Source organism: Lutjanus erythropterus, chromosome 10 (genome assembly GCF_056507025.1).
Source record: "Lutjanus erythropterus isolate fLutEry1 chromosome 10, fLutEry1.hap2, whole genome shotgun sequence".
NCBI lineage: Eukaryota > Metazoa > Chordata > Actinopteri > Lutjaniformes > Lutjanidae > Lutjanus > Lutjanus erythropterus.
Genome location: NC_139326.1, coordinates 19,237,635 through 19,259,550, shown reverse-complemented (window position 1 = coordinate 19,259,550; position 21,916 = coordinate 19,237,635). Strand labels below are relative to the sequence as shown.

The 21,916-nt window shown below is 39.3% G+C and overlaps 1 protein-coding gene across 1 annotated transcript in view; it reads right to left on the bottom strand.

Annotated features, from left to right (window-relative positions):
- Positions 1 to 21,916, bottom strand: part of gpat2 (glycerol-3-phosphate acyltransferase 2, mitochondrial) — a 147,946-nt gene that overhangs the window by 34,513 nt on the left and 91,517 nt on the right. The window contains exons 2-7 of the mRNA XM_084728525.1: positions 11,178 to 11,281; positions 6,206 to 6,316; positions 5,871 to 5,941; positions 5,651 to 5,761; positions 5,102 to 5,224; positions 1,546 to 1,645 (exon numbers count right to left, since the gene is read on the bottom strand). Coding sequence (XP_084584651.1) covers positions 1,546 to 1,645; positions 5,102 to 5,224; positions 5,651 to 5,761; positions 5,871 to 5,941; positions 6,206 to 6,316; positions 11,178 to 11,249 — 588 coding nt within the window. The 5' untranslated portion in view covers positions 11,250 to 11,281. The remainder of the gene's footprint in view (positions 1 to 1,545; positions 1,646 to 5,101; positions 5,225 to 5,650; positions 5,762 to 5,870; positions 5,942 to 6,205; positions 6,317 to 11,177; positions 11,282 to 21,916) is intronic.

The window sequence follows — 21,916 nt, the reverse complement described above, 5'->3', positions numbered from 1 at the left end:
GGACTCATTGTCGTTTCTTATTGTCAAATAATTAAATTAAGTCATTAAATTATTGTCTTGTCTTGTGCTCCTGCGGTTTTCTTGCAGCCTGCCTGAGGTTCCTCAAGTTTAGGGAGGAGGGGGCGGGGAGAAACAACTTGCTTCAACCACAGATTTTACTGAATAGGACTTCAACCTATTTAATGTAACATCTATGGTTCCAACTCACTATCTGGACTGCTGTACCCATTTTTGTACATGCAACTGCCACATATTGCTCCTTTACTCTGCAACATTTTTTTAAAAGAAAAAAGTCAATATTCTCTGATCTCAGCTTCTTAAATGTGATGTGTTCATTACTCCTCTGTGACAGTAATCTGAGTATCTTTGGACTGTGGACAAAACAAGACATTTGAGGTTGTCATGTCAAGATTTGGGAAAAAAATATTTGGATATTTTTTTCGCCATTTTCTGGCATTTTATAGACTAAACAACTAATTAACTGATAATGGCCATGCAAACATATAATCGACAATTAAAATAATTACGTATGTGTGAAATAAGTGTAAGATTACAAAGTTAAAATACAGATAATCGGATTATACAGTTGAGTGGGTAATTGGGACACACTGGTTGCAGGCTTTAAAAAGGCATTTGGACAAATTAAAAATAATCCAGCAGAGAAGACAGTACTCACATTGCGTAAGAGACCATGAATATGCACCAACAGTCAGCTGACAACCACTGAAAACCGTAAGCATCCCTAGAGTAATTTCCTGGTGGTTTTGCCTCCATTTATGTAATCGACTCTACTTCAATGAGATCTAAACTAAAGACATAGTTCACTGAATTCATTCATGGCCATCTCGAACCTCTGAAAAGAGCTGCGTGACTCAGACTTATTTACTTGTATTTATTTAGTCAACCATGTAATTAGAGTTGTGTCGTCTTCTGTAAAAAATGGAAAATAATTAAGTATATCAAGGCAAGTTAAAGAAACTCAGAAACTCGATTAGGCTTTTATTTTAAAATAGACTTTCAAAAGTACTTGAAAAACACTGAAATATTCTCACATTTGTATACTTTTAAATATTCTGATGGTTGAAACAAGGCTGTAGATGTTCATTATCTCATTAGATAGCTGAGCACAGCCTAGTTTCATATCCTGACTGCGCAAACCAAAACATTATAGTATGTGTGAAGTGGGGCTGCAACTAACTGCAACTTGATCATTTTTTTCCCAGATCCCAATATAACATCCTGAAATGTTTTGTTTTGTTCACAACCCGCGATAGATAGCTTGCTCTCACAATGGATCAAATAAACCAGAAAATATTCACATTTGAGAATGTGAAATAAAACAAATTGGACCTTTTTTCCTAAGAATATATCTCAAAAAAGTAATTGTTAAGCAAAATAGTAGGTGATTAATTTACTTTACTTACTAACTACCAGATTTATCACCTTTTGGAGTAACAGTTACGGGCATATTTAATCATCTGTGAACAAAAAACTTAGGACATTTTGTCTGCATATGTGTGTGATTGCGTTTGTGGATAGCTGTACCTCTTGTGAGGCTCTGTGCAGAGCCGGCAGATGGTTGAGGTTAACCTGAATACTGTCAAATATTGAAGCAAACATCTTCAGCATCACCCAGCCCACGAATCTAGTCAGGAGAGAGGATAGTGGGTGGAGAGGTGTACAGAAGGATGGGAGAAAGAACAGGAGAAAAAAATTAATGACTGGAGATAAGGAGGAGAGGGGGACAATGTACACAAGGGAATAATGGTTAGATAGTGGTGAAGCCAGGAAGAAATAGTCGCCAACAACGGGATGTTGAGCAAAATGAGGATGAAGTTAAGTGTGACAACATGTAAATGAGATAGATGAGAAGGAGACAAAGTGAGGAGAAGAGGGATAAGGAAAAGAAACTGATGACACAAGGAAAAGGCAAAATGGAAAGCGATAAAGAGTGGGGAGTGTGAGGATGACAGCTGTAGATAGAGACAGAAGCCGAGGCTGTAAATGAGGGAGAGAGAACGAGAGGAGAGGGCAGATTTTGACGAGAGATTCTTAAGAGTAAATGAAGCCCCCCCCCCCCCAAAAAAAAGTTTCTTTAAAAAAAAAAGTTTCCACTTCATTTCACCAGACATTTGCAGAAATCTAATACTGTCTGTGGCTACAGCAGCAGGCTCTTAGGACCTGACAGAGTCGTAACACCCAATTTCAATTTAAAATACAACATGCCGGGAGCAATCGAAGCGTGTTGCATGTCTGGGGACAGGTTTAATCCTCAACAACTGCCAGTCATCTTGAAGAGCGTGATGACCAAGTGACAGATTGTTATGCACCAGTTGGTAGTTACATATAAACATTTTGCAAACTAACATCCTAAAGGTCTTGTTTCACAGTGTATGAACCATTTCTGTTTGTCTTTCAGGTGGAACCACATATATGAAAGCAGTTTTACATTATTGTTGTTGTTTTTTTAACTGTTCTGTCGCAGAGAAGCCAAACGGAGGGAGTTATTTTGGGCATCTTGGGTCTCAGAGCTCCATGTCCTGTTCATTTTCTGCACAGACAATATTAAGGGACTGGCAGCTGGATCAGTTTAATCATCAGTAAAAACATGACAACATAACTGTGTTAGAAAATAACTAACTTTGATAAAAATCAGGAAGAAACAAAATCTAATCACAGTGTCTCAAATTCTGCTCGCTATTAGTATGGAAAACTGATAACACATTAATCAAGATAAATTAGGTTATTTTCATATTCTTGGTCCATTTTGGATTAATTTGACAGCTATGGTGTGCTGTTTTGTCCATAATTGCACTACAAATCATTTCTGCATTTGTTATGATTGACTGGCTTTCTCTTGAGTATGGCAGTTCTTTTGGTATAAAGATGACGGTATTCTGCACTTTTGTTATAGTCAACAAAACCAATGAAAAGACCAAGGCCAAAACTCTCAAAACTCTCAAAACTCAAAACCTCTCCAGCCTTTCTGTTGCTCTCAGACTCAAGCCCATTTGTTCCTTTAAAAACGGGCATGAATATAAACTTTATCTGAAAAAAGGCTAAATAATGTTTCTATAACAGCTGAGCACTATAGTTCTCTTCACACATTACTTTATCATAGTGCATTTGTTGGGTATGACTTTCTGCTCAAGATGTGCTCTAGTGCAGTGCTTCCCAACCTTTTTTTCCTTGGCGACCTCCTTACTTGTATCTAAGAAAAGCTGAGCCTTTACTTCATGAAGAGTGGCCCATCTGAGATCATACACTCTACATGGATTCCCTGGGCATTCATCAGAAGTGGATCAAGAATATTAATAGTATATAAGAAGAATATAATGTATTCACATTTTTTCATATTTTAATTATGCAAACTAGCTAGTATAGTAACACATATTAGAAAGGAGGTGGTCTTTTTCTGTTTCTCTCTATTTCTCCATTATCTGTTCCTGGCTACTGTCACAACCAATGTCTAACCACAATGTAAAAATTTAGGAGTATAAATACTGCCATCCAGAAAAGTACCTTCATCAGTTACTGAAGGCCACTGTGGTGTCAATCCAGTTGTACATGCTGTCACTGTGAGCAGGCAACACAGTGTCTGGAGGAGTGATCATTTTAACTTAAACCTTAAGGCTCTCATAAGAGTTTCACAAGTCTCAGCTTCCCTTCTAGACACCACCAGTAGTAGCCTACTATTTTTGAGTGAGGACAAAAAATATATATATCTTTTCAAACTGTGTTGTAAACAGACTTTTGTATAAATTGTGATTTTAGTTCAAATGTGTAAATGTGATTCTGACAACCTCAGAGCAGACAAGGCTTGCCAACACCCTTTTCTCTTCCTCCAGGTGGGGAACCACGGCCCAAAGAGTGTTTACTGCTGCAGGACGATGAATGTGACATTGACTCAAAACAAACAACAGTGTTAAATGTTCATGAACAAAAACATATCACCTAGTGCAACAGTGGGCCTCACTAATTCTAGTTTTTGGCCAACCAGCAGAAATAAGTCATATCATGCTTTGGCTACATAGGCAACACTTTCCATTTTGAGGAAGTCTGATGGATATCATTAAAAGAAATTTTTCAACAAGTAGCTCATCACAACTCTATTGTTCCTTCAGTCATGTTGATAATGTAGAATAGTGTTACTTCTAAAACTGTACAGGCCGGGTGGGCCAAATATAACGCCAAACATCCACTGGCGATTTGGAAAGCACTGAGTTGCTTTTGATCCATGTATCTGCATGCAGATCTGCACACTGTTGATGTTTTGCACAAGTTACACAGCCTATCTTTATGCAATAAACGCAGCTTATTAACCCTATAGACCCCACAGCACCCACTCTATATTTCACTATGCGCCCGGGTTTTCCCGTTATTTTAAAATCATTCTCAGTGTATTAAAATACAGCAAAAATCCTGATCTTTGTGGTGCAGATACTTTAAGTTGTCATCAATAACTGGAACCAGAAATATACATCATTACACTGAGAACTGTCACTTTTTTCACGCTGTTAGTAAACGCACTGCTGGAGTTGGCTGCTGTTTTTCAGGGGGAAGTGCAAGGAAAAGTCAAAAGAGACAACTGACTTGGTCGCAACTTTTCCACATATAAATTCAGAGATTTTTTTTCCTATTAGTTACTAAAGTCACTACCTACTGCCACATTACTGTTGTTTGTTCTTTCAATGAGAATTCTCACTGAACTGCACTAATATTATAGCAGTCGTCTTCTCCTTGTGATCACTTTGTTTGAAGTCTTCAATATACAGAACAAACAAAAATTTGAACGGAAACAGCCTATAAACTGCAGACTGCCCGCTGCGCCATCTGACTGAAGCTGACTGCATCAATATGCCACTCCATGTGCCTCATCTGTTTTTTTGGAGCACATCACCAGGCCTGGTGAAAATCAATCTAGAGGAAACACGGGAGAATATATCCCATTTCTTTCTTGTTACTAAGTAAGCGAGCAGATTGCATAATGCAGCTTTAAAATCAATACACAAAAGTATTTTATTAATAAATAAACAGTAAAAAGCAATCTTTGAACCTCGCCCTTTGCCCACCAGCCCACACATGGTAAACAAACACACACCGTAAGAATCCAGGGAGGATGCAGGTGTTAATGAGAGGGAGGAATGGTGAGAGGCGGTTGTTCTGCCCTCGGCTATCTCCCCCCTCAGACGCTTTATGCTCTGCTGCGAGCGCCTCCTTCACCCTGAAACACACGGTCACAGGACAGCAGAGTTAACACAGCACAAAGCCTCTTCTGTGCTCCACACAGACAAACACCCAGCTTCCAGTAAGACAACAGCAACAACATCCCTGACTAAAGAGGTTACAGAAAGGTTAAACTCAATTACACCGAAGGAGAGAAGACAAGCTGAGAACTCGGTGACTGAGATAGGGCAAGTGTGACGACAGTCCGAAGTCATCCCATTTCTCTTCATCTACTCTGCACAGACCCCATGATAGCCTTCATTTTCTATATCTTTGTTTGGGTCTCTTATCTCCTCTCCTCCTTTCTCTGCCTCTCACCAGAACAGCAGGAGCTGTTTCATTTTCTGTATCTCTGCCTATCATTTATTTACTCTCCTCTGGCATCTCGAGTCCTCTCCTCCTGTTTCTCTTTCCCCTAAGGTACCTGTTGCTCTGACAGACCCTCTCCAGTCTGTCGGTAACAGCACTCGCGTAAACCTTGCACCCACTCACAAACAGCATGCAGCACACCCTCCGCACCAGCCAGCCTCGATACCTGCGATTGCAAACACACAGTACAGAGGCAGAGAATGTGCATGGGTGAGTGTGCTGGGACTGATAAGTTTTGTATGTGTTCGCCTGAATACTGTAAATATTATCAGTACCTGGTGTGCGTCTCGTTGATGCTCAGCAGGTTGTGGAAGCCAAGCCAAGGGTTCTGCCCAACTTTCTTTTTCTGAGCCAAGTGAAAAAAACACACCATCTGATCGGACACATCTATGAAAGTATCTTTGAATCAACTAAACAAGCTCAGTGTGTTGTACAAGGTCAGTATGTTTTCAGTCAGTTTCACTGTAACTTGAAAGCCAATTTTTCTTGCACATACTGTACATTAGATAAATTTAATTTGTCTGCCTCCTTCATTTCATTAGTCTAAATGTTTGCTTTCCTCTCCTGTCTCTCTCTCTAACCGTCTCCGGCTTCTGTGCGGCACACTCACCAGACTGTCTGGGGTGCACTGGTGGCAGCACTTGCCAACAATTGGTCTGAACTTGCCCAGACAAGGAGGCACCATCTTCAGCTTTTTCTTGATCTTCAATTCCCAAGACAACTGAGAAGGAAGGAAACATGGTTATATAAACATGCTGCCATATACACAGGCATTGCAATCACATCTACCTTATAGAAATTACACTCAGTTGCCAATTTATTAGTTACATCATAACTCAAATCAATACAGTCTAATACAACAATCTGGCAGCAAACTACCTTACCCTCACTGATATAATTGGGGTAGACAATAAGAGAAATAAGGCTGCATTAACGCTAATTTGCATTATCAATTAGTCAATCACTGTCATGGTTAATCGTTTAATCCATTAAATGTCACAAAATTTTTGAAAAATGCTCATCACAATTTCCTAGAGCTCAAAGTGACATCTTTAAATTGTTTCTTTTGTCCAACCAACAGTCCAAAACCAGACTCTTCGTGTACTATCATAAATGATTCATCAATTATAAATTGATTAATAAAATAATTGCCAACTATTCTGATAATCAATTGTTTTTTCGTCTTTTTTTTTTAAATAAACAATGTCCAATATTTCTGATTTCAGCTTCTTAAACGTAAATATTTTTTGGTTTCATTACTCCTCTGACAGTAACCTGAATATCTTTGGGCTGTGGACAAAACAAGACCTTTGACTATGTCATCTTGGGCTTTGAGGAACACTAATCAACATTTTTTCACCATTTTCTGACATGTTCGCTTGATTAATTGAGAGAACAATCAACAGATTAATTGAAGATGAAAATAATTGTTAGTTGCAGCCCTACGTAGATGACAAAGAAAATCAGCAAAGTCTTGCATTTAAGAAGCTGAACCAACAAAGGTTTGCCATTTCTGCCAAGAAAGACATGAATGATTATCCCAGTAACTGGCAGCTAGTTTCATTTTGATCAACTGAAGACTGCAGCTCTAGAGAGAAACACCTTCAATGTATTTGGTGATTCGTGAGGGCTGGATTTGCTCTCTCTAATTTTGAACAAAATAAGATGCTTGATACATGACAAAATCACTAATGACACTAATGACATGTTTACATACATGTCACCATATTAATGAATGAGTAGTGAAAGAGATCATCACACATAGCAATGCATCCTTATGTTAAAATGAATTCCAACCAGTACAATTAACACAAAGTAGGCTCCAAAAGCCTAATGAAGATGTGTTTTGTAAATTAAATTAAGACATTTGTTTGGCAAAGAAAAGCTACAGAGCCTGTAGTCTCCCTGCAACACTCGCCCTCCAATAAATAAAACATAAGCCACTCTTCTATCATAAGATCAGGGATAGAGGAAAGAAATATGATTATTGATCTGCTGCATTTATAGGCAGATTTACAGTAGCCAAGTTACTATTAGTGCTTGTAAACATGTTTTCTGAATATCTGATTTCTCCCAGTAACCTGGTCTCTTGTGTGCATGTAAAGGTACTGTAAGAAAAGCACTGGTGGGTAAAGCACTGAATACACAAGTAAAAGTGCAATGACTTCCATAAAAAAATACTCAAGTATAAGTGAAAATTATCATTGGAGAATCCAACCCAAATAAAGTAAAAAGTACCTGGTTAGTAAATTACTCAAATACAAGTACCAATATTATTCCAATTTTATTAATATATATGTTGAAGTTGGCATGTCAGTAACATCAAAGATTAACGGTACACAAGGAAACAATATAGCTGATATCAGCTAGTTAACTACATTTTCACCCACTGCATGCGCAACTTGATTAAATGTGTTTGTGGGGGTTGAGTTGTAAAAAGCAGAGATCTCAGTGTTTTTCAGGAGGCACAGCAAGCACTTCATCATGTAACTGCTGTTTTTCAAATTTTGGTATAAAAAGTGTGGGCCAGATGTGGGCAGGGATTGTCGCTGGGAGCTGCATCTTGCTCTGGGTTTTGCTCCATCATCACAGCATTGTGGTCAAAGGACAGATGGTGTTTATTTTTCTTCCAGGCAGCAACTTGTAGCGGTGCTCCTCGCACACTGTCGCCTCTCCTCCCCCTACACTCAATCCCCACATTTAAACAGATGAGATATAACAAAGAAATAAATGGCAAACGTTGCGAAGTAAAAAAAAAACATTACTGGCTGAATAACAAACTCAAACAGAGTAGAAGTGCAGTTTTAAAAGAGAAACATAAAAAGTACTAAAGTTCTCATGCGCCTCGCTTGTAACACCTTCCTACCCACCCCTGCTGACAAGCTTACAAAAAATGTAAGGGGCGATAAAATATCATATAACTGTTGGTGAGCCACATTTCATTTTACCAGCTCTTCAGAAATGTAACTGCACTGGTAAATTAAAAGAAAAAAAAAAAATAGCTGATTTAAATGCTTCAATTCTTTGCTCCTGAATTTCATTTTGAGTTTGTTATGATTTGCGTGCTGCTGTGAGTGGGTTAACTTTGAAACCATGGGAGCGTGCGATAACTCGCAGTGCAGTAAATATTAATACAGGGGCCCATATGAGACCCAGTATCAGGCAATCAGTGCACATCAGGCATAAACAACTCATGCACTGAAGCACAGGCCAGACTGTGTACTGTATACTAATCAACCAGACTTACGCTCTCCTGCAGCAAGTTGACTGCTGGTCAGTTGCACAAATATTTGTGTTATGATAATAAACAGTAACAATACCCTTTAATTTTCATACAGTGTGTGTGTGGCCTGTTACTGTGCCTAAAATAAGGTATTAGTTAGGATTCAGACTGATTACCCTGTTTAGACAGGAGCTAATGAATCTCCTAAAATCAATGACACTTTCTCCTGGCTGAATGATGATGATGGATTCCAGAGAACAGAGCAGCTGATTGAATCAGTGCCTTGCCGAAAAAGGTCAATTTAAAGACAAAACATTACTGTAATGACGTGGTGTGAATCTAACTATCAATAATTCAAACAACCAAACTAGTTCAGAGGAAAGACATAAGACTAAAACCACATACTATTTCATGTATTAAAGGACTGCTTCAACATTTTGGGGAAATAGGCTTGTTGCTACAAAACCACTCTCATATCTGTGCAGTACAGGAAAGGTCCACAATTTTGTCAAGTTTGTCTGAATGGACTGTTCCAGTGAATCCTACATGCTTACAACTGATGTTACTGACAACAACTTCCCAGTTCATGCAAATGGTATGTGGATTTCTGCCTTCCAGTGGTGTGCTGGTTTTGGTGCATGGATGAGTGTCAGCTTGCAAGGCCTTAAAAGTCACTTAACATAGCTACTGCATCAAAATTAAACACACATCCACACTGGTTTTTATTAAGATTACTTAAAGGTAAATATAATTAGTCAATTGCTGTTTGTAAATGCATCAGAAAGACAGTTGACTGTTTACTCTCATTCCCAGGACATGAAATACAAATGCCTTTAACTGGAGAGTTTTAATAGTGTTGCAATTATCAAGTGATCTGTGAATCCTTGCTAGCGGTGCATTCATGTACTGATGCGAAGGTCTGACGACAGAGCCATTCAGCTGACACAAAGCATTGCATTCATAAGCTATGGTGTTTGGGAACTCAAGGGGAACAACAGTTTTAGCTTTGTAAAGTACTGACGCTTTTACAACAAAATGTGCCATCAAGAAGATAATAACTCTTTCTATAGTAATCTGCCATTAATAACATTGGAAGCGTGCTTGGAGGGGATTTCTTAATGGCCAGTATGAACAAGAGGGCAATCAGAGCAAGCAAAACCCAACAATTGCTTTAAGACAGACTTAAAGGACCAGCATGTAAGTTGTAGGGGCATTTATTGGCAGAATGATAGGAATGGAATAAAATATTCATAAATATGTTTTCATTAGTGTATAATCGCCTGAAAATAATATTAGTTGCACTTTTATTACATTAGAATGAGTTGTTCATATCTACAGAGGAAGTGGGTCCACTTCCTCCACCATGCTGCACCACCATGTTTCTACAGTAGCCCAGGACAGACAAACCAAACACTGGCAGTTAGGGCTGGCCCCAGACTAAAGATTTTTGTAGTCAACAGGTTGTTGTTAGTTCAAGCCTTTAATGGACCAATTGTTGCATGTTGATATTAATTAAATTATCTAAATATATGTTTTTGGGGCACTCACCAAGCTGGATATTAAATACTAACAGCAAAAACAGTAATGATCCTTATTTTGCTGATTTATTTCACACAGTATAATCTTACCTCTTGCTGTTTAAACACGACTTTGTCCCAGTCTAATAGTCTAATAACAGTTAGCTAACTGAGCTAACTAGTTAATGGCAGCTACAGCACAGTTAGCAGCTGTGTGCCGGTGACTTCTGTGTTAGAAGAGAAAAGGTCAGTGAAAACATGGTCGACTAGGGCACCAGAATTGGTCTTGGTTTCGCGACCACAGTAAGTCCTCCTACATACTTGGAAGGGAAGGGTGAGGCGAGAGGGGTATTCAGTTGTTTGCAATCTGCATCCACAACACTAGATGCCACTAAATCCTACACACTAGTCCTTTTAAACAGTTGCGATACACAATTGCACACGCATGCACTATTTCTAGACAAACAACAGTTTGTTATCCCTCTGTCTGGTATTCACGATCACAAGACTCTGGGAAGTCACCATATTAAACTATTTCTTGTCAAAAAACCATTAAAGCACTCAACTCCCTGGAAAACCCACAAATATTGGTTTTGCATTTCTGTTTGTGAATAAGAAAATAGGCATATTTCCCAAAATGTCAATACTCTTACTCCTCTGACGCATCAGTATTACTCACTGATACATCACATCCTGCGATTTGGTAAACATCAAACAGATTGAAGCGCATGGGGTTGTGCATGTTTTCTCATGATTGTGAAGAACAAAGAGTTTGAGATTAGTGCACATGGAGTTAAGTGGGAGATAACAGTGGGAGAGAGTCATGCCGGCAGTGTTCTTACAGCAGGTCTATTCTGTTGAATTGGTGGAAGGACCATGTCTTTGTTTATCTTGTCATTCTTCTCTTGCACCATGGTGAGCCCCCTGCAGACTTCTACCCAGAGACCTACCGAAGAACAGATTAGGGGAAAAGAGATTATTATACGGCATCATGTTCAAAACAGTGCAGTCTCACATTGTGTTCTGGTAATAAAGATTTTTTGTAAGGACATGTGAATGTGAGTGGGCAGCAATTCTTGCTTTAAAATACAAGACCAATTTTGTGAATTTTCAGACAGCGATGCTCCAATTTAAGAAAATAAACACACAACCACTCACACACACAATCTCAGTGTGACACAAAATTCATTTTGTACTTTGCTCCTTGGCAGGGGAGTGTTGGCAGCACTCACCGATCTATCACCCACTGCCCATAGCTACAATTTTACCCATCTCACTAGCACTTCTTCCCCTCAACCATCACAAATTCTCTCAGATTCTTAACTTGCCCTTCATTCTTTTCAGTTAAGGGAAAGTAGCTTCTTACTATTGGTTTCCTTGTGTTAGAGTTCTATTGTTTTCTCTTGTTGTCCTCGTGGTAAAACTTAAGTTTAAAAGTTTCATGCTCACTTCTGTATGCAGGAAGGAATAAAACAAGGACGGAGCTGCCATTAAGAGGTTAGAGATTGAGAGGAACTCGAGGCTGTCTTTGCTCAGCAATACACAGGTGCAGCGGGGCAGACATTCACTAGTGGGTTATAAATCATTAAAAGCAAGGTACATAGCCATCAGCTGAAAAACAGCTCTTATGTAACTGATGCTGGTCCCTTGCTCCTGAGGAAACCCAGTAATGAGAGTTGGCAACATAGGTCACAGTGTAATACGATCTAGCTTAAATAGGTTCCCTAATTGATAACGCTGGCTGTGTCTGAGCTCAAATGAGTAATCATTTGAGATTAAGCTAGATTTAATACAGATCAAGAGCCAAAGAGAGAGCTACACCAGTATAAAAGCCATCATCCTGAGAGAGCCTTCCTTTAGTTCTACGCAAGGCTTTGTTTCTACTACAAAGGATGAAGATGTGGCCAGCTGTCGTCCTGTGGCACAAACTCTCTTCTAATAAATCTTTCTGTGGTTACGCCCATCAGATTCAGGTGTGTCACTAGGCTCAATGGGAGACTTTTCCTTTCCATCGCTGTCTCCCACTCTGTTGATCCCACTCTGCCCCATTAACTATGGTAATTAAAACTTAAGCTTTCCCCATGGGGAGATGCTCCATTTCAACTGGCTCAAGTTCCCACATTCATTACCAGCCGCGGTGGGAACAAAGCCATTGATAAAAGGTTCCCAGGACTCAGCGGTGCTTCGCAGGTGGAGAGAAGTGATGGAGGAGACGAGGCAGCAAAACGGGCAGTAAAGGGTGTAAGACTGTAAATTACACAGCCAGAGTATCAGCAAAAGGCTCTAATGGGGGTTATATAAGCCACTCCAACGGGAATACAAGACCGCATTGAAACAGCTAGAGACAGCAGTATGCCAAGGCCAGACCTGTGTAACACTACAAAGATTTTCATCTTCCTCACACGCCCAGAACTGTAAACAGACAACATATGGATTCACACACTGATGTGTAGAAGCATGACTTGCCATACAAAGAGCCACATGATTCTCCTCACACTTACACTTGCTTCGTTCATCCTCTTCACAGAAGTTAATTGATCAATTATAGTCTATAATTAATACGCTAATGTGATAGCCCAGATGTAAGTGGGTCTGTGATGAGAAAGGATTAAAAATCAGAAGCCATTACGGGCTGCCAGGTCAGATTAGATGGAAGATAATTTCAGAGCTGCAGTCGAAGTGATGTTTGCTGGTGCGTTCAGGTCTATTCCCAAAACCGCTCAGTGATTAGTGGAGGCTTTAAATACACTTAGCGTCTGTTTGAAAAGGAGAATAAAGAATCTCAATCAGATCAGACATCTTTGTCCATTCCACAATCAGCCCCCAGTTTGAAAAAGCAGAGAGGATTGCCAGCAAGGAAGCTAAGAAATGCACTGCTGTGGACAGCAGCAAAAGGTATTTCACTCACTTTAAGTCCTTGGAAAAGAAAGAGAGAGTTTTTCCTCTGAATACATTATACATGTTAGAACGTAGTTATTGAAAACGTGTAAAAAGACTGAGAACTGTGTAGTACTAAATTCTGTAGTTAGACCATTGAACTGTTGTTCACAATTTCTGTGTTTTTGGGCAGACCTGAAACATGGCTTGGTGATGTGCAGGAGCCAACACTTTATGAGCCCCACAATCCAACACACAAACAACACCGCCTCCCCTCCCCTCACCCTCAACAACTGTCACTGACGAATGCAACAGAAGTAATTCTCTCTGTCTAAATCAGCCCAGCAGTTCACTTCAGCTCGCCTCGGTTCCAACAAACTGACAGAGAAGAAAAAAATACCATCCTGTCACCGTCCTCCGGCTCTGGAGGCTCAAACATGTCTTGACATGTCCGACAATGCTACTAGACAGAGCGACCATGTTTCAGGTTGTTTTCAGATCATGGTGGTGTTTGACGTTGAGACAGCAGAGCAGACATACCTCCAGCATTTCAGAGCAGAGAAAACTGCAATTTTTTCACAATTTTGAGACCTAATTTCATATACTTTGATTGATTTTTTCAAATTTGGCTGGGTGACTAATAACATGTTTTTGTGGTGAGATACACTCAGAACACTTTCATGGCTGACTTACCGCATCTTTACAAAAGCTCCACCACCAGCCCTATATTTAGAATATTTAACCAAAAATCGCTCTCTCCAAACCAACCAAACTTCATGTTGTATATCAGTCATTTTACTTCACAAAACACTAGAGTTATTGCTGATCTACCACTGCCTTGATCAATTTGTGTGAGTCACACAAAATTGCACAAACTAACTGACCAAGACAGTGGTAGACCAGCTATTCCCATGTTCTGCAGGGTACAATTACAGAGTTTGGCTGGTTTGGAAAGAGCACTATTTGGCTTATATGTACAATGGCAGCTTCCTGTCAGAAAATGCTGTCTAATGGCAAGGTAAAGCCAAAATATATTCAACATATAGTATGCACTTAAACTGATATAGATTATTTTTAAGTGGACCTTTTTTTAAAGTTGCTTAAATACCTGCCTGCATACCTGCTGATCAGCATCTAGTGTAGCTTACATACTGACTATTGATAGTTCAACAATCTGAACTATCCCTTTAAGCTTACAGGCCTTTTTTTTTTTTTACCCAAATCTGTGTAGGTATAGATGTGACATAAAGATAATTCTGACTTTTTTCAGTCAGAGAGTGCCAGTATGTGAGGTGGGCTTCTATTAGATGTAAAGAACATGAAGACCCTGGAAAGACCTCAAGGTCAGAAAAAGTGACAAAAGCCACATGGCTGGAGTTACTATGGCAATATGAACACTAAACATTGCACACAATGTGAATGCAAAAGAGGAATCATACACTGCATGGTTGTGCCACACAACTGCTAAACAACCTGAGAAGAAAAGACTGAAGAGCAGCACTGCTGTTGTTAACCTGACAAGAAGCCAGATGGAAAGTTTGTTTGTGTTGAATGCTGACGGAGTGTAATACTGACAACCACCTCATGCCACACGAATGGCAAGCTGAGGTCTGCATTTCCTGCTGCGTATGTAATTGATAGAGACATCAGGGACATGTTAGCTACATGTTACCTAGCTACACCTTTAAAAATATGTTAAGAGCAAAACATGTAACAACACTGATTATTCACAATTATTTTGAAAACCCACCTGCTGCTGAGCTCCACCGAATTCCCACAATGGAGCCGCTGCAATTCCTCCTTCACTAATAACTTGTTTACTAATTCAGTTTGTTTTGTATGCAGTCCTGGATGAAATTAACACTGCATACAAATGAGCTCCTACTCCTACTTGGAATAAGTTCTCTCAAAGTTTTATGGAGAGGAATCAGCCAAATCCACAAGTCTCTCTCTCTCTCTCTCTCTCTCTTGCAATGTTGTGAACACTTCATAAAAGTCAGCAAGTTGCTCTTTCTCAGCTGTAACTTGCTAATTAGTCTAATGATCTGCCAATCAAACATAAAAGGCAACACCCAGGAAAGATTAGTAATCCATATTTAGACACTTTGGACTACCCAGCATCTCCACCCAGAGGTAAAGAAGATAACATGTTCATTAAAATACCACATGGAAGCTATTAACGGTAATTAATGAGCTGATGGCAGGACCACAGCACAATTAACAGCCATTTAATAACAAATTGACAATTTTGGCAGGAATGGGGGTGCATGATATAAATTAGGTCATGCTTGTCTCCACTTCCTTGAGTGTTTGCCAACACATAAACAGTGGAGTATAAATAGGGACAGAGACAAATACAACCGTGTCATTAATAATAATAAAAAAAAAAATACTATTACAGTAGTGCTGCAAATATGCCCTGGCCTACAAATCTTGGTCTCCAGAAATAAGAAAAAATGTTCATGCGGACCAGACCCCAACAAAAGTCACATAATCGTGATGTTTACAGATTTTCTTTTAATGAAAATTATGTTTAACATCGATATGGCTAAAAAAATGAAATGATCCGTTATGAGATTATCAGTAATAACTAGTCAGAAATGAAAAGGGCGTCATTATTAACAGGGACTGTTTGCCTTAATCATAAATCCTCATTTCAGCAAAGGTCAACTCTGTGAGTGGTTGACCTTTCCTAAAAATAATTCATCACTCACACCCCATTCACATGTGATGTGTCCAGACACGTTATCCAGATAAGGTAAAACTCGTGATAATGCAACATATAAGCTTAAATACATCATGATGGGAATGTGATCAGTTCTGCCTGACCACATCTGGAGGTAGCCTGGCTCAAATTGTGTTCAGATCTTACACAGGTGTGAAATCAGTCAATGTACAATATGCTGGTATCAATACACAATATAATACTGACACAGATATTTGTTTTAGGAAAACAAATTTAAAGAGTGAGCAAGACAGATGGCTGAAAGATACATGCCTCTAATTACTAATTATATGATTATTTTGTGTCCATGAAATTAAGAATATGTTGTAGACAACGAGTTTATAAAGTTTCCCCTGACTCGACAGCTCACAAACTGATTAAAGTCATTTTTTTATTAAAGTCTGGGGCTGATTTGGTGCCACATCAAATTAGGGAGGGAAAAAAAGGAAAAATAGAGTCTGCACAGTAGGAAATGCTTCCATGAACATTTATTGATATAAATGTGACACTCTGGGCACAAGTTCTTCTTCAGTGTCTGAGACGTGACATATTGGTTCATTAATAAATGTTCATGGGAGCATTATGCAGTGTGCGGACTCTGTTTTTCCTTTTCTGACATGAACTTCTGTTCTAGCACCTAATATTTTTCATGTTAAAATGTGCGTACTTTTGCAATTTTCCATCACTTCAGACTACTCGTGTAGGTTTCACTCTGATCCGATCACAATCAGGAAACGGAGGACGCATTAAAAAATACCAAGCAAGAGCAGATCATTTATTAGCTGCTTAATGTAACCAGATAGAGTAAATAGCATGTTAGTTACATTGTGTGGTGTAAAAACATATAGTCGTTCTGTGAATACAATAACGGAGACAAATGTTTGCTGTTGGCAGAGAATTTCTCCTCCTGGTGAAAAGAAAATTTTAATCTGAGCTTTACCAAGGAAGGGATAAATGAGAAAAAACAGTGGTACATAGTGTACTTGGTGATGGTGTCAACAAAGCATCTTTGACATGCTTCTGAAGGTTCTTAAACAAACCATCGGGGAGCGAGGATTCTGCTGAGCAGATAGATAACACCACAGGGATATCAACATGATGGGCTCTTACTCCCAGTCTGCAAGTAAACCACAGTATTCGAAAAGAATGTTAATATGGTAAACGCGCACAGCTATGCACCTGGATGCATCAGCCGTCTGTGTTTCCCGGTGCACACACATAGACACACAGAAAATCAATCTGTGAATCAGTATCTGTGCGTCATGGAGCCAGAGAGTATCATTGATTTCCCAGAACAAAAGGAATTCTTTACCATTACTCTCTGCTCTCTGTCTCCCTTTGGCTTCACACTGTTCTTACTTTAATGTCCATGCTATTGTGCTTGTAGGTCTTATATAAACATTCAAAACATTAAAATTAAAAGGGTTTCAGACTGTTACAGAAGCATGACTAATTGTGCTATATGACCCTTTCATATTTTTGGGACAGCTAGTCATGTTATTTATTTCCATTTAGAATTTCAACACATTTCATGGTTTGTCACAGATTTACAGTATAATACTATTAATGCAAGAATCCTTTCTTTAGAGAACCACATAATCCTCCCTTTTAATGAAAATCAGCGCCTACATATGTATGAAATAGCTTAATTTTGGTACAGTGACAGCATCAAAAAGCATTCATTTTGAATGTATTCAGTAAATTTACCATAAGAGATGACAGTGTGCTGGCGCTGATCTTTTTTATTACCTTCACTTGTCACTTAATCACCCACACACCTGTCTGTTTACAGTTTTGCAAAGATCACTTTTCTTATTTGTTTTTAACATTTGCTCATTCTGGTGTGGGGGTTTTTTTCACCGTGATACAGCAGGTATGTGTTTATCTAAGCTGTCTGTAATTAATTTTGTTTAACAATGTGTTATTTGGGGGAAAAAGGGAAGTTTATGTCTTTATCAATGGCCAGTCATGGTTGTGCTGCCACTGCATAGTGGTTAAGAGCAGGAAGATAAAAAAGGTGGAGGTGGCAAACTAAACAGAAAGTGTGAATCTGAATTCTTGACTGGAAGAATTTTAGTCGAGCTCTGACTATTGATTTCAGCTGTCGACTATCTGGGCTCCATCCTTTGACATTTTAACCAGTGAAAGCAACGATCTGCACCAGTTAAAAATGAGAATCTGCTAGCTGAATGTTTTATACACTGCTCCTTGCTAATGAGAAAGGAGAGATACCAGATTTGTAACTGTCTGAGTTAATTTTTCTGAATCTGTGTTGTAGTCTGACTGGGTATCAGTCAGTCACCTGTGGGACCAAATCATTTTTCATATTAGCACTAATGAGAAGGAGGCTAAGGTGGACAAAACACAAGAATAGAGTAAATAGAGGAACAGAGTTTGATCTGCTTTATTTTAGCTGATACAATCCATTAGAATAGGCCCAGAGCTGCCTCCATAATGATCTTTAAAACAAGCTTAGGACATTCCCAGTTTTTGAGCTGTGTTGGTCGTGTTTGATGACCTTATGTGGTGTAAGCATAGTTCTACCCAACATCAACCTGAGATCTAATGCTGCAACCCATTGCGAGTTGGAAGTTGGGAATTCAAAGATAGTATTCTTGCCTTCCAATCTAAATGAGTCTCAGCGCATCTGGTTGGGAAAACATGGATGCACACAACAGACCGATGCTTGCATGGCAAGTCTCTGAACTTCACAACTTCTACAGCCGCTGATTTAACAGATTAGCACACAGGAGGAGTCGGCTAGTACCGCATGCTCACAGATCAACTGAATGTAAATGGCAACCATGAAGTTACAGCTCATGTCACAACAAAAACACTACTATAACTAATAAAAATGAGGAAAATGTAATTCTGCTTACTGTTCAGTGTGTGTGGCACCAGATTGCTGTGAAGTCAGGTTTGTTTATGTCAGAGAACTTTGCCTCAATGGATCTTGTCCAAGTTTCCGACTGCAAATTCTGACTTGACTGTTCCACTGAACCTTTACATGTCGGACATAACTTTTTCTCTGTGCTCAAAGTACAATGGACTGCAGCATAATTAGCCAGAATAACTTGAAACACCTGTGTGGGTGTGCAGAGCCCTTAATAGTTTCCCATTTAAAGTCAGCACTCAAAGAAATAAGTTAAAATGAAAGTGCTAGGGAGAGCACATGTGGCCTAGATAAGAAAATAAATCATTTAAGTGCAGGTCGTCAAAAGAGTCCACTCTAATGAATAAAGCAATATCTTCCCACAGCTTGATTGTCCCAAGTGATCAAACTGGCATTCAAGTACACCTGAGTTTATTAGCTGAGCAAAGAAAAAAAATGAATCACAATATCAGAACAGGCCTTTTTAACGGCAGAGATTTTGACACATAAATGTTAACATTGATGATGGCTGAATTATATTTAGCTGCTTTCAGTTTCAGGGACCTGGTATTGTGCATGCTGGCATATGGGACACTTGAACAGAACAAAAACCTCTTTAATGCTTTCAGTATCACCTGCGATTTTCCTACTATGACAAGTCAAAATGTCTGCTGTGAAAAGGTGTGACCAACTAAGTTGATAATTCATACATCCTTTGTTTTCAGACATGATTTATGTTGAAATATCTCAGATGTGGTTAGATATGATCTCTTTCTGCCCTTTAGGTGACCCAACTCTTGTCACAAAAGACAAGGCCCAGGCAGAACAATAAAAAGATAAAGAGTGTAAGAGATCAAGAGAATCAGAGAACTGCTGTGACTTTTGATGTTCTTTTATGAAAACAACATTAAAGCGTGTAGGAAAACTGTATAAGATATGACTGAGGGAAAAACAGGAGGGAGGGGAGAGGGAGACGAGCTCAGAAAAAAAGAGATCAAATTGTTTTCGACTAACGGGATCTGATGATAATTACACTGATCATCATGTTTTTGACTAACAGGATCTGATGATAATTACACTGATCACTGAGCCGTTTCTATCTGAAATTGTGATATAAAAAGGTTTCTGTCTCACATTGGATTCACAAAAAAAGCAAGTGCTAATTGCATGTCAGATACCCATCATCTCTCCCCCTTCACACCTCCATATTTTCCCCTCTCCTACCTTTTAACAGGTTTTCTCTCCCTGACAGCCATGATGTTTTATTAACTAACTGTGGAATACAAGACACCTGAGCCGACCTGGAAGAATATGAGGTAAGGGTGAGAGGTGAGATGCATGCAGCTATGCTTCTTGAATATGGAAGCTGTGGGCCTCACAAACACCTTTGCACATGAAACCCAGATGCATTCAAATATGTGCAAATATGAGAAAACAAACCTGAGAGTCTATATTAAGAAAGAGCCCTCAGAATGCATTCTACAAACACCATGATGCAACCTTATGTCTTATGCAACTGGCCTATTTGGTAATTGATTCATGAACCAAAAATATTCAGAAAGGGTTGGCAGCTTTATGCAACACTTGAGAATAAATTGTGTAAACATATGTTAATCTATCTGTGTGTGTGTTGGTGCAAAGTCAAACAACAGACTTCTCGAAAAGCAGCACTAATAATGACCAGTGCAAGCTTGATCAACAGCAACTGCCCTGTGACCCCATCTAATGATCACATTAACTTTAAACAAACATCCATGTCATCTTTGACCCAGAGCTATCTTCCTCATGCGGCAACAAAGACAAGCTGTAGGCAGCTGATCCAATTGAGAGCTCGACACAGAGGCAAGCCTGACATTCATGTGTATATCTTTATACTGTACAGAAAGAAAATTCCTCAACTGTTGAAAATAACTCACAGACAGAAAGAATTCACTGGATTATATCAAGGCAGGCACCAAGAATGACTGTCTCTTCTTGAATTCACAGACTGAAGAGAACAAGACCAAAGAAGTTTGAGGGACAGATTCATCATGAGTTGATGCACTGAAATAACATCTTTAACTTCTCCCACAGAACCGAGTAATTTTCTCTCAGAGATTTCCTGGAAGACTCGTGTCTTGCATTACAGAGGGATAAGCAGCATGGAGGGGTTAAAATAGTGACAGGCAGCACACTCCTTGGAGCTCTGTCAAAACTTATCATGGTGGATAATTTGTTGTGCTGATATGACGGCAGCTAAGAAACCACTGAGCTATGGTGCATTTGAAGAAGGGAAAAAAGAGGTGCTGCAACTAACAATTATTTCAATTAAGAAGAAGAAATCAGTTAGAGGAGTAAGGGGTTGGCACCAACCTCAGGAGGTGAACTGGCACCTCTCCAGCTACCAGTCTTACCATACTGACTGGTCCGTGTTGGACTTCAACTGTGACCCTCTGGTTACCAAGACAAGTCCTTACAGACTGAGCCACTGCTGCCCCAAAAGGGAATAGAAAGAGGAGATAACATGCAGCAAAGGCCTGCAGCAGCTGCAGAGGACCGATAGCCTCAATACATGGGGCACACACTACCAAGTGAGCTACCAGGGCACCATGAGGAGTTTTCTATCACAAAAAACTAAGGAACCAGCCTGTACTACATCAGTTTGTCTGTTTATTTATTTATGAGTCTTATCTGTTTCCATATCTGCATTTGTTTAGGCAAATGAGATGGTTAAATATCCAACTAACTTACCCAACTTACCCTGTATGAATAGAGGGTATATTTATAAATCTAACAAAGCTGCATCCATTGTGACTTTTTTGGCTCTGACATGACTGATTAACAGGAGTACATTGCTTAGTTTCTGTGCTGGTACTTCTCCCTGCTTCTCCAAATTAGGAACACATAGACTGCCATCTACTGTAGGTAATATACTGCCTATGGATAAGTACTCCATACAACCTCACTTCAGATATTCTGACCTATATCTCTAAATGTCTCTTTGTCTGTCTGTCTGTCTCACCAGCAGTCCAAAATCCAAAGATACTTCATTTACACAAAGGATTGTGATGCTCTTTTTGTCCAGTACCATCTTAGTTCAGGTCAGACGTCTGACAACATCTTTAATT